This window comes from Mus musculus, chromosome 17, assembly GCF_000001635.26.
Source record: "Mus musculus strain C57BL/6J chromosome 17, GRCm38.p6 C57BL/6J".
NCBI lineage: Eukaryota > Metazoa > Chordata > Mammalia > Rodentia > Muridae > Mus > Mus musculus.
The window spans coordinates 66,024,535-66,038,844 of NC_000083.6; the positions used below are offsets into that span (position 1 = coordinate 66,024,535).

General features: G+C 40.0%; 1 protein-coding gene across 11 annotated transcripts in view; it reads right to left on the reverse strand.

Annotated features, from left to right (window-relative positions):
- The window catches only part of Ankrd12 (ankyrin repeat domain 12), a 113,102-nt gene that overhangs the window by 58,832 nt on the left and 39,960 nt on the right, over nucleotides 1–14,310 (reverse strand). For all 11 annotated transcript variants that reach the window (XM_006523393.4, XM_006523399.4, XM_006523397.4 and 8 more), the window contains 3 exons: nucleotides 12,959–13,105; nucleotides 6,837–7,037; nucleotides 2,718–2,860 (listed from right to left, as the gene is read on the reverse strand). In XM_006523393.4, the coding sequence (XP_006523456.1) occupies nucleotides 2,718–2,860; nucleotides 6,837–7,037; nucleotides 12,959–13,105 (491 nt within the window). The remainder of the gene's footprint in view (nucleotides 1–2,717; nucleotides 2,861–6,836; nucleotides 7,038–12,958; nucleotides 13,106–14,310) is intronic.

The following is a 14,310-nucleotide window of genomic DNA, read 5'->3' on the forward strand; positions in this document are numbered from 1 at the left end:
GTTATTTTATCGGCTCTATACCCATGACTTACAGTATGTACTTGAAGTCATTTTTCTTCTCCACCAGTTCCATTTGTATTAAACCTCACCCCAGCTGATGACCTCATCTTTATAAAGAAATGTTCTACTTAAATTCTAAGTGGGAGTGGGAGCAGAACTGGAGAGCTGGGGTTGGGGAGCCAGAGAAAAGGTCTCACAGCCTGGTCCACATAAAGAGTTCCAGGACAGCCAGGCTGCATAGAGAGGCCCCGTCTGAAAATAAAGAAACAAGAAGTGACTCTTGATCCTGTTGAAAGCTATCTATGATAATAGGAAGCAATCAAGGTAGCTAAAAAAAGTTTGTAAAAACACGCCACAAAATTTCTAACATAGGGCTGGAGAGATGGCTCAGTGGTTAAGAGCACCGACTGCTCTTCCAAAGGTCCTGCGTTCAATTCCCAGCAACCACATGGTGGCTCACAACCATCCATAATGGAATCCAATGCCCTCTTCTGGTGTGTCTGAAGATAGCTACAGTGTACTCAGATACATAAAATAAATAAATAGATATTTTAAAAAATTCTACCACAAACAAGCAACATTTTGCAAATAACCTCAGATACAAATACTAACAATTAGTTGCATTCAATTAAAACTTCTTAATATAACAGGCAACAAATGAAGAGATAAGGAAAAATTATAAGCCAAAAAATAAGATACCTAAAACATAACTAGGGGTAAAACAACATAAAGGCTGTAAATAAAGCACAACACACTGGTGAGTAAGGGCACAGATGAGGCCATGCCAGCATCCTCCACCCTGACCAGGCCTTAGCACACAGACCTGCTCTCTTTCAACGCCCCCTTCTTTAGGAATACTTCATATGTTTCTTGAAATATTATGACTTCTATTGAGTTGAAAAATATTTTCTTAGCTTTAGTTCAAAGGACACAGTACAGATATACAGGGATAAGAGCTTTTGGCAGCTTTTATTTTACTCCTTAGGCACAAATAGAAGACCAAGGAGAAAACAGTACGGAAAACTTCTTAAACTGTGAAGGATGGAGCGGTGGCTCAGTGGTTGGCAGCTCTTACTGTCCTTGCAGAGGACCCGGGTTCAGTTCCCAGCACCTAGATGGTAACTGGGTACCCTCTTGTCTCTGTGGGTTCCTGCACACACGATGTTCATTCTCCCAGGTAGGCTCGCATGTAAGTTAACATATATGTGCATACCGACTTGAATGTGTATTAAGTTACATATGTGTGTGTGTGTGTGTATGTGTGTGTATATATGCATGCATATTTTAAACTCAGTCTCTACAAAATACAGCAGAGCCCTTCTAGGAGGATTGTAAACGTTCCTGAGTGCTCAAACGTCAGCTTCTGAAAATACTGTGCATACATAGCATATTTAGAAACTTAGGGCCAGGCTGTGGTAGCACATGCCTTTAATACCAGCACTGGGAAGGCAGAGACAGGCTAATGTCTGAAAAACTGGAAGCCAGCATCACCTATAGTGTTGAGTTCTAGGACAGTCAGTGCTTTTACATTGTAAAAGAGAAACCCTGTCTGAAAAAAAAAGCAAAATCAAACAAAAATAAATAAATAGAAACTTAGGATCACAGAAATACGTACTAGTCACAAGGTATAATTGTACTTATATGGCAAATATCTATCTATCCACTGAGCCACCGTACCAACATTGCAATGTCTTCAATGAGAAAAATGGAAAAATATCTTACAGAAAATATTAATGAAGAAAATGGCACTTTTCATTTCTGAAAAAAAAAAAAACTACTCTGGTATTTATGACGTACAGCAATATAGAAGGAGCTTTCAGAGTTCTCACCACTGATGTTTCTGTAACATTTTCAATTTCAAGGTATGCTTGCATGTACAGTGTCTTTTCCTTTATAACATTCCCCTTCAAAAGGTATAATTTAAGGGCTAGGGAGATGACTCAGCAGTTAAAAGCTCTTGCTACTCTTACAGAGAATCAGGGTTCTGTTCCCAACACTCGCATGGCAGCTCACAACAGTCTGGAACTCCAGTTCCAGGAACTCCAATGCTCTCTCCTGGCCCTCCCAGGCACTGCGCACACACACACACACACACACACACACACACACACACACACACACAGAGGCAAAATACATATACATGTTTTTAAAAGCTTTTTAAAAAAAAAAACCAAATAAGATCACAGTAAACTGGCCAATCAAAAGTGAACCCGTCTTTTCACTGCAAATACAACCTGACAGCTACAGCTCCTTTTACAAGGAGAAGCAGCCCAGCACATGACTTCTCCTCTAAGTGTGTGTTCTAACCTTAGAGTGAGTAAGCGAGTTACCTAACAGGCCAGAGTCTTATAATAAAATGCCTGCAATTCAATCACCTATTTGATTTGGGGGTGGGGCTGGGGAATCCCTGGCTGGCCTGGAATTCACTATGTAGACCAGGATGACTTTAAATTCAAAGAGATCTGCCTGTCTCTGCCTGGTAAATGCTAGGATTAAAGGTAATGCCTGGCTGTACACGGCTTACTTTATGAAAAAAAAAAAAAAAAAGCTAAATCAAACTAAGTACAAATTAGAAGTCAGAAAATAGAATAAAATGGCCAACGAAATAAAGATGAGAAGAAGCAGTGACTGAAGTGTGAGCCCTGACACAAGCAGTGTGCTCTGTCCCTGCTGGCTGACCTGTGAGCAGACGCTAGCTTCCCCTTCACCATACTCACGTCTCTATGGCCACTGCTGGCAGAGTCATGGAGCGGGGTGTCATCATCCAGTCCTTGTGTGTTAACGTCTGCGCCAGCTGCTATCAGTATCTTAGCAACATCGTAATAGCCAACATTGCAAGCTTCATGCAAAGGGGTCCAACCTAAAGTGAGAACATGAATTGAACACGAGTTCAAGAGAGATGCTTTCCACAGTCATTATCTACATGTAATAGGATTTCTAAACCAAACATGAAACAGAAAGGAAAGGGAAAGAAAGAAGAAGAAACTATTTAAAATATACAAGAATATCAATTTTGGGACTGGAGAGCTGGCTCAGCGGTTAAGAGCACTGCCTGCTCTTCCAGAGGTCCTGAGTTCGATTCCCAGCAACCACATGGTGGCTCACAACCATCCATAATGAGATCTGGTGCCCTCTTCTGGTGTGTCTGAAGACAGCTATAGTGTACTTATATATAATAAATAAATCTTTAAAAAAATTCAATGTAACTAAATTATTTGATAAAATATCCAATTTACATAATATTAATATGGTTTAATTCATAATAATTATCTCAACTATATAAAATATAGAAAAAAGACAAAATATGAATGACTTGGTTAGGAGTCAGCTAAAAACCCTTTATATTTTATATTTTGTTGATATAATCTTTACTGGACTTAATGCTGTTTTTATTGTATTTATTTATTTATTTATTATTTTTTTTGAGACAGGGTTTCTCTGTGTAGTCCTGGCTGTCCTGGAACTCGCTCTGTAGACCAGGCTAGCCTCGAACTCAGAAATTCGCCTGCCTCTGCCTCCCAAGTGCTGGGATCAAAGGCGTGCGCCACCACGCCCGGCTTATTATTTTTTTAATTGTAAGGTTCGTAACAGCTGAGCCACCTCTCCAGCCCAATGTTGGTTTTAAAAAAAAACAAAATTTATAACTTTGTTTTCATAATGAAACATGTGAGATATTAGAAAACACAAACAGCACTGACTATAATCCTATCACCCAGGAAGACTTTCAATTTTTATATAATTCTTCCTGGCTTCCCCATATGCATAGACAAGGGTGGATGTTCAATCCTTTTTCTGAAGTGGTGTTTCCTTTTATTGTTAAGCTCTTCAAGAACACACAGCTGCTTTCTTCCTTTCCAGATGCCACCTCCCTCAGCAGCCCAGGTCAACCACCTTAGCATCTTCCTGAGCCCTGGGATCATGGGCACCACCGCACCTGGGCAGGGGACCGCAGTGAACTGACTGAACAAGTCCCCCTCCTGGGGAATTGGCTTACATTGGCTTACAATGTTTCAACATTGTTCTTTATTCTGCTTATACATTTTTTTCAGATTAATACTTTAAAAGTCTGTAAATGTGAACTCTTCAGGTGAGCTGTAAGTATGCTTTAGGTAGCTAGTAAGTATCATTCTGTGCTGTAGGAAAATATTCATAAGCAGCTACTAAGTAGCATTCCCTAAGGAGGGACCATGTCTTTCCCTCCCTCCCCTCTCTCCCTCCCTCCCCGTCCTCCTAAGCTCCTCTCCTAGAGGTCCTCCTGCCTCTACCTCCACAGTGCTGGAAGTATGGGATAACTTCCAATTCTAAAGAAGACATGAAGAAAAGGACCATTTCCTGTACTTTTTTGTGTTGAGAGGTTTGATTTTGAACTTCCTATATAGACAAGATTAGCTTCAAATTTGTAATCCTCCTGCCTTGGCCTCCTGAACTGCTAAGATTTATAGATGTATATCACTTTGCTTGGCTTTCATATACCCTTGGAGATATAAAATGATGGATATATAATTTTTAAAAGGTAAGCTGCCATTATTAAAAATAATGTTATGCATTTCCTTTAATATAGTAATTTCAATTCTACTTAAACATTTCATAGCTATGAACAAATAAAAGAGCATTCACTACAGTACTGTTTAGGAAAAGCCAGGCTTGGTAGCATATGACTTCAGTCTGAGCACTCAGGAGGCAGAGGCAAATGGATCTCTATGAGCTCAAGGCCACCCTGATCCACACAGACAATCAAGAACAGGCTTCATAGAGAGATCCTGTCTTAAACAAGACAAAACAAAAATGACAAGAAAGGCTACGGCACTATTAAAGTAGCTAAAGACAAAGAAGTGAGGCCTGTGCAAGCAAGGAGAATTTCTACATTCTCATGTTTGACTGCTTACAATCCTAAGAACCATGTTGAGTAATTGAAACCAACAAAGGCTGGCAAGAAGGCTCAGCAAGCAAAGGTACTTAAGGAGCAAGTCTGGAGACCCGAGGTCAATGCCCAGAGCCTACATAAACATGGAAGGAGAAAGAGGACACCACAAACCTACCCTCAACTTCCACATGCTGTGACTCTGCTCTCTCAAACACACTAATAACTCTAAGTACTGTTTTTCCTAGCTAACACTTCGAGTACTATATAGAGTAGATATGGGGAAAGTGGGCAGCCTTGTCTTGTCCCCGATTTCAGTAGGATTGCTTCAAGTATGTCTCCATTTAATTTGATATTGGCTGCTGGTTTGCAGTAAATTGCTTTTATGATGTTTAGGTATAGGCCTTGAATTCCTGATCTTGCCAATACTTTTAACATGAAGGGATGTTGTATTTTGTCAAATGCTTTTTCAGCATCTAAGGAAATAATCATGTGATTGTTTTTTTCTTTGAGTTTGTTTATACAGTGATTACGTTAATAGATTTTCGTATATTAAACCAACTTTGCATCCCTGGGATGAAGCCTAATTGATCATGGTAAATGATGGTTTTGATGTGTTCCTGGATTTGGTTTGCATGAATTTTATTGAGTTTTTTTGCATAGGTATTCATAAGCGAGATTGGTCTGAAGTTCTCTTTTTTGGTTGGGTCCTTGTGTGGTTTAGGTATCAGAGTAATTGTGGCTTCATAGAATGAGTTAGGTAGTGTTCCTTCTGTTTCTATTTTATGAAATAGTTTGAATTGGTATCAGGTCTTCTTTGAAGGTCTGGTAGAATTCTGTACTAAATCCATCTGGCCCTGGTCTTTTTTTGGTTGGGAGGTTTTTAATGACTTCTTCTACTTCCTTGTGCGATATGGACCTGTTTAGATAGTTTACCTGCTCTTGATTTAATTTTGGTATGTGGCATCTGTCTAGAAAATCATCCATTTCATCTAGATTTTCCAATTACAGGAATGGAAATACAGAGGAGCCTGAGGAAGAGAAGGTCCAGCGACATGACCAAAGTGAGATCCAGCTTAAGAGGAGGTCCCAAGGCCTGACACTATTACTGAGGCTATGTAGTGCTCACAAAAAGGGATGACCCATCATGATTGCCCTCTGAAAGACCCAGCAAGCAGCTGAAAGAGTCAGATGCAGATGTTTGCACCCAACCAATGGACAGAAGCAGCTGACCCCTGTTGTTGAATTAGGGAAGCTGAAAGAAGCTGAGGAGAAGGGCGATCCTGTAAGATGATCAGCAGTCTCAATTAATCTGGATCCCCGAGGTGTCTCCAACACTGGACCACCAAACAGACAGCACACACCAGCTGATATGAGGGCCCCAACACACACACAGTAGAGAACTGCAGGGTCTGGGTCCATTCAGAGATGATGTGCCTAACCCTCAAGAGACTGGAGGTCCCAGGGAGTTTAGAGGTCAGGGGGAGTGGAGGTGGGGGCATCCACATGGAGACAGGGGGGTGGGGAGGAGGTGTGGGATGTGGAGCAGTCAGAGGGTGGGTGGGGGCGGGGAATAAAATATGGAGTATAAAAACTAAATTCAAAAAATAAAATATACACTTAAAAATATAGTTTTTTTAAAAAGAAAAGATAAATAAATACCACTCTTTTATACCCCTCATGTTCACGTTAATAAACATTCTTAAACAATTATCTATGAATTAGCCACATTAAAATATGGGCTCAAATTTACCTAAAATAAAAACTAATTTATATAATTACATAAGTAGTATATTTAAGTTGCATATGTCAAAGTCTAATTCAAAATGTAATTGTTGACTTGGAAAGCTAACAGAGATCAAGGTGTGCGTGTGTATATATTTCAAAATTTTTGAATAAAATATACTTTTTAAAAACTAAAGCCAGGATGTTTGAGTTCAGTTCCTGGATATTATGAATATTATTAAAGTCTCACCTGCAAAGTCCTTCACATTGACGTTTGCCCCTAAACTAATTAACTCTTTGACTTGCTTCACGTCTCCTCGAATAGCGGCCATGTGTAAAGGAGTTTCGCCACGCTCATTTCTTTTATTAATTTTATCTTTCTGTCGAGATGAAGAGCTGGGCGTTTTCTTCTGGGCTGGCGTTGCCTGTGACGGATGACTTGGTGTGGAATCTGTAAGAAAGAAGACAGTTCAGAAAAGTTCCACATCACCTGTGAGCCACATCAACTACTAGTGTGGCCCAGTAACCCTATGGCTACAGTAGCTGCACACATGCTTTGGCAGTAACCAACTGCTCTCTAATTGGTTGTAAGACCCCATCAACAAGAAGGGAACCCTGCCCAGCACCAGAAACCTAGCTAACTAATAATGCTAATGTAATCATGGTTACTGGAGGGGAATCTATAACCACTAATTTACTAAACTAGCATAATCCCTAATACCGATCTATAAACATTGTCCTTGTGCCTACAGACTAGTGCAGTTTCTACCCTTATCAAAGAAGCTTTTCTTTGCAATGGATCACTACAGAAAACCACAACCAATGAAAAGGCAGAGTTGGGGAGCCCAGTCCCAGTGAATACACCCACAGAACACTCCCATCCCTAAAGCCCAGGAAACACCGAGGAAGAGTGGGCAGAATGACTCCCACAGTCAACAGTCAGAGGCCCAGGGCTTTGCTGTGAGACTGTTTCCTGGTATCAACGGAAGCTATGCCTTAAAGACTCACCAACGCAACTGCCCAACTGTGAGCTACACAAGGAAGAGACAATCATACCAACAAACATGTCCAGCTGGATAGAAATCAGCCCACGAGGCCTCAACCCTGCACAAAGAACTCCAGGCAGCTGAGTCAAGCTAGGAGTGGGAGAAGGTGGCCTTCCTCTCCAGAAGAGCACCTCTATTGATTGTTCGGTGTCAGAGTCAGCCTTGAAAAAATATATACACAGAACATTATGTGAACTATATGGGTATATCTGGGGAAATGCATGCATATGTGTGTGTGTGTGTGTGTGTGTGTGTGTGTGTGTGTGTGTGTGTGTGTATGTGTAAGCAAAATAACTGCTGAAGTGGCCATGACTTTGAAGAACTGCAGGAAGGCTTTATGGGAAGGGTTAAGGAGGAAAGGGGAGGGAGAAACGTTATAATTAAAGCTTGTAATTAAAGCACAATCTCAAAGCAACAAAAAATACGAAGAGAAAAATTGTAAAAGATTCTGTATATTTAAAGAACTCTTAATGATAACATAACAATTTCTTAGATACAGGGTAGACCTTCTTAGCTTAATAATCTAAAAAACTGCTTGGTGCTGGTGCCACACACCTCTAAGCCAGCACAGGCAAGTCTACATAGTTTGTACCAGGACAACAAGGGCTACACAAACAAACTCTGTCTTGAAAAACAAAACAAGGGGCTGGAGAGATGGCTCAGTGGTTAAGAGCACCGACTGCTCTTCCAAAGGTCCTGAGTTCAAATCCCAGCAACCATATGGTGGCTCACGACCATCCATAATGAGATCTGACGCCCTCTTCTGGTGCATCTGAAGACAGCTACAGTGTACTTAGATATAATAATAAATAAAAAGAAAGAAAGAAAAACAAAACAAAAAAATTGAGATATACTAGTAGCCACCCAAATACAGATCTTTCTTTAGTATCACTAAAAATAATGTAAGCCAATGTAAGAAATGTTTTTCTTTTTTGTCAATTCATGAAGTTTACTTCAAATGATAATGGAATGTCAGATATACTTGTTTCCTTAATGAATAATTTGATGAATTAAAATGTATTTTTCTGGATATGTTACAATATTATGTTAAAACCCAGATGAAAACACACTGAAGGCTGGTGTTCACATCACTGACTCAAAGCACTGGAGTTCTTTTCTGATATTATGCACAAACTCAACTCATTTCACTAAGTCAAAGGAAACAAAGGCAGTTAGAGAGACTTGGCAGAATCATGGTTTCCTCTGACTCACATCTTTTAACACTTGTTTTAATTATTTTAAACTGTGTATATGTGTCAGTGCATGAGTGCAGGGGCTCTCCGAGCCCATGGGCGTCAGAGCCCTGGAGCTGAAGTTACAGATGTTGTAAGCCACCCAGTCCTCTACAAGAACACCTTGTGTTCCCACTGCTGAGACATCTCGCCAGCCCAATTCACGGCTTTTCATTTTTGATGGTTCGCACATCAAAACCCAAAGCACTCCACTCTCAATCCACCAATTTCAGAACCACTAGGTGAAAAAAGTGGTTTCTTAGGCAATTATTTTTGAAAATGTACAAGTACTTAAAATAAACTGGTATTCCCAGAAGTGGGAAGAGACTCTATGGAATGTAACTTTCCATAATCTATCTTGCAAGACAGCACAGCGAGAGCTTCAAAGCATCATACGCTTTTCATACACAAGAAAATGTAAAGGTTTACTTTTTGGATTTCAAATATAGTGTCTCACCAACAATCTTCTATTTAGTTATTTCTAAAAAATACCCTCCTCACAAAGAAGAGCCTCACCTTATGCAGCACCAAATCTCAACTGCTTACATGACTTCCTGGTATAGACTGGAACTTAAGAAATGTGCTGAGTGAATTTTATAACCAGGATAGTCATACTTTTTAACAAGATGAGTTTGTTGGCTTTCTTATGGACTAAAAGGCTATCATATGGGTAAAGCGATCAGCCCTAATCTCTGAGCACATATGCATGACAGCTAACAGTTTGTAATTTCATAAGCTTTCCACTCTGGTCCTATACCTACTAATCAGGAAAGCTGACTACTAACTATCCTTAAATGAAAAGGACCAGTTTTCTGAGGAACCGCCAGACTGATTTCCAGAGTGGTTGTACCAGCTTGCAATCCCACCAGCAATGGAGGAGTATTCCTCTTTCTCCACATCCTCGCCAGCATCTGCTGACACCTGAATTTTTGATCTTAGCCATTCTGACTGGTGTGAGGTGGAATCTCAGGGTTGTTCTGATTTGCATTTCCCTAATGATTAAAGATGTTGAACATTTTTTCTTTTTTTAAATTTTTTTTATTTTTTGAACATTTTTTTCAAGTGCTTCTCAGCCCTTTGGCATTCCTCAGTTGAGAATTCTTTGTTTAGCTCTGTACCCCATTTTTTAATGTGGTTATTTGAATTTCTGGAGTTCAGCTTCTTGAGCTCTTAATATATATTGGATATTAGTCCCCTATCAGATTTAGGATTGTTAAAAATTCTTTCCCAATCTGTTGGTGGCCTTTTTGTCTTATTGACAATATCTTTTGCCCTACAGAAGCTTTGCAATTTTATGAGGTCCCATTTGTCAACTCTTGATCTTACAGCACAGGCCATTTCTATTCTGTTTAGGAATTTTCCCCTGTGCCCATATCTTCGAGGGTTTTCCCCACTTCCTCCTCTATAAATTTCAGTGTCTCTGGTTTTATGTGGAGTTCCTTGATCCACTTAGACTTGAGCTTTGTACAAGGAGATAAGAATGGATCAATTCTCATTCTTCTACATGATAACTGTCAGTTGTGCTAGCACCATTTGTTGAAAATGCTGTCTTTTTTCCACTGGATGGTTTCAGCTCCCTTGTCGAAGATCAAGTGACCATAGGTATGTGGGTTCATTTCTGGGTCTTCAATTCTATTCCATTGATCTACCTGTCTGTCGCTGTAGGTGGGATTGCTAGCTGGTACAACCACTCTGGAAAAATCAGTCTGGCGGTTCCTCAGAAAATTGGACATAGTACTACCGCTAAATCCAGCAATATTTCTCCTGGGCATATACCCAGAAGACACTCCAACTGGTAATAAGGACACATGCTCCACTATGTTCATAGCAGCCTTATTTATAATAGCCAGAAGCTGGAAAGAAGCCAGATGTTCCTCAATAGAGGAACAGATACAGAAAATGTGGTACATTTACACAATGGAGTACTACTCAGCTAGTAAAAACAATGAATTTATGAAATTCTTGGGCAAATGGATGTATCTGTAGGATATCATCCTTAGTGAGGTAACCCAATCACAAAAGAAGTCACTTGATATGCACTCACTGATAAGTGGATATTAGCCCAGGAACCTAGAATACCCAATATACAATTTGCAAAACACATGAAACTCAAGAAGGAAGACCAATGCATGGATACTTCATTCCTCCCTAGAATATGGAATAAAATATCCATGGAAGGAGTTGCAGAGACAAAGTTTGGAGCTAAGATGAAAGGATGGACCATCCAGAGACTACCCTACCTGGGGGTCCATCCCATAATCAGCCACCAAACACAGACACTATTGCATATGCCAGCAAGATTTTGCTGAAGGGACCCTGATATAGCTGTTTCCTGTGAGGCTTTGCCAGTGCCTGGCAAATACAGAAGTGGATGCTCACAGTCAGCTATTGGATGGATCACAGGGCCCCCAATGGAGGAGCTAGAGAAAGTACCCAAGAGCTGAAGGGGTCTGCAACCCTATAGGTAGAACAACAATATGAACTAACCAGTACCCTCAGAGCTCATGTCTCTAGCTGCATATGTAGCAGAAGATGGCCTAGTCAGCCATCATTGGAAAGAGAGGCCCCTTGGTCTAGCAAATTTTATATGCCCCAGTACAGGGGAATGCCAAGGCCAAGAAGTGGGAGTGGTTAGGTAGGGGAGCAGGGCGGGGGGAGGGTATAGGGAACTTTCGGGATAGCATTTGAAATGTAAATGAAGAAAATATCTAATAAAAAAATGTGGAAAAAAAAAGAACCGCGTGTGGATTAATACAGTATGATCACATTCATACTGAACAAACAAACAGACGCTCTAGCAACAACAACAACAACAACAGACACATGGAGAGCTTGGTGTGGTGGTGGAGACCTGTGATAGGAGTCACTCAGCAGACTGATGAGGCATGAGAATTTCCAGTCAAAGACCTGGCTAGGCCATGAAGTTCAAGTTCAGCATGGGGAATTTAATGAGACCCCGTCTCAAAAGAAGAAAAACAAGCCAGAGGATGCTGACTATCTCACTTAGCACACATAGGGAAAACAGGACAAGACAAGACAAAGCTTATCTGTATGTTTTGCCCAGAAACCCCTGAAGTATAGGTGGAGACTCACTAGCAGGGAAGGGTTGGCTATGGTGGGACAGGTACTGCCGATGAGAAGAGGCTTTCCTCTTCAGAGAACCATGCAGTGCTTCACCAGGCTCTTCACTTGCCCAGCCTTTACCAAGTTAGTGACAAACAACAATTTTGGGACAATGAGATATCTCAGGGACTAACAGTGCTTGCCACGAAACTTAACAATCTAAGTTCAATCCCAGGTCTTACATGGCAGAAGGAGGGAACCAGTCCCACATCTGACCACAGTTGACATCTGACCACATATACTCATGCATGCGCATATACAGACACACAGATAAAAAAATGTTCAAATACCTTTATTAAAGAGCACAAGGTCTCAAACAGCAGAGGTTAAAAACCCAAAAGGACAGTGAAAATAATCAAAGAATCTTTTCTTTTCATAAAGAAGTACGAGAGAGCTCAATAACTGTTCCTGCATAGGACTTGGGTTTAGATCCCAGCCCACACCTGCAGCTCCCAACAGTTTCTAACTCAAGTCCAGAGACTCCAACACCTCTTCTAATTTCAACATGCTCCTGTATGAACGTGGCAGGCACACACACATACTCAGGTGCGTGCATACACACACACACACACGCACACACACTCTCATAAAAATAAATAATTTCCTAAAAAATGTTTAAATTTTATCTTAAAAGTTAAGGATTTATTTTATTTTTAAAGAAATTTACATAGGATCCCACTTACAAATACTTCAATTTCAAATCACAGGTCTTATTTAACAAGCACTTACTTACCGCCCAGGAAACAGAGGATTCTTGCTCTTACAGACCTTGTAATCCAATGTTGGATACAATAATAAAATGTCACGCACACAATGAGAAAATTAAAAACTGATGTTATGAATAGTGCTGATTAAATACAATAAAGGATACAATTTCAAACTAGTAAAAAAGAACTGTTAAAGACAAAGTTACCCTGACCCTAGGCCAGCTGAGAAGACACAGTAACTCAATGGCTGTGGATGTCAATCACCTGGGCTGTTGTCCCTTGCTGTCATCTGCATTAGGAGTGCCATCTGCTTTCGTTCAGAAAGTGGATAACCAAAAAGAATGCTAACTGGGGTGGACTTCTTAGTTCCAGCTTCTTTTTTTGTTTTCTTCTTCTCTGGACCTTCTTTTTCTGCAATGATTAATAAAATGCGTAAGAATCTAAGACAAAAGTAAGTAATCAAGACAACCTCTGTGACAGATGGTATGCAAACAGATAACGTGTGTTTACTAGTGGAAGCCAGACAAAAATGCTGAACTTACGTAAGCAGTATTTTCTCTGAAAGATCTAGAAAAATATATTCTTGATTCTACCATCAGAAAAAAACTACTAGTAACATTTTAGTTTTAACTATGCACTTTATTAAAGTGTAATGTCCTTACCAATTCAAACAGTCCTAGCTACAGCTCCCCCTTGGTCTCTCTAAGGACTGTTCTGGGACTCCCTATGGGTAATAAAACTTGCAACTGCTCAATTCTCTCAGGAAAAAGGATTCAAGATTTGTACACAACCTATGTGTCTCCTCCCATATCCTTTTGAATTATGTATAAATTACGTATAACAGAAAATATTATGTTAATTTTATGAAACAGTTGCTATACTACATTGTTTAGGGAATAATGACAAGAAAAAGATTCTGTTGGTTTTTTCCCCCTGAGTATTCTTGTTTATGATCAATTGAATCTGGTGACAAGAAGCCAACTGTATTATATCTTTAAAACTTCTCTTTCACACAATATCTAATATTGCTGCTAATACTACATACCAATGAGCCATATAATTATCCCCCTTATTCTAGCAATGACTTGCACAATTTTGCAAGAGGCTGAGCATTTAAAGTCACCACATAGAACAATTACTGAAGAAAAGCCACCATCAATGCACTGCAGCGATTGGACAGCTTAACATGGAACAATACCAATCAAAGCTAACTATGCACAAACTAAAGATTCTGTGTGGCTTGGCGTTAACCATGCCCTGCAAAGATACAAAAACTCCTGAACCTTTCTCAAAGATTAAAAGAGTAAACCATCCCAAGTCAGATTTGGCTGTTCCGAGCCCCCAGCAGCTCAGCACGCACGGCCATCTGCGTTGGGGGAACTCAGTCTGCACTGGATGCTACAGGTAGAAGACACTTTGTCTTCTTCTTTTAGGAATTCACCTGAATTAATTCAGACACCCAATATAAGTGAATCAAAGGTCTGCTTATACTTTAGATATATATTTCTGGAATTTAAAATTCAGGTTTAGAGATACCCAAAAAAGGAACTATAAAAACTATTTGCAAAATTTGAAATTAGCAAAAATTAAATAGAAGTAAATCTAACAAGTTTTAA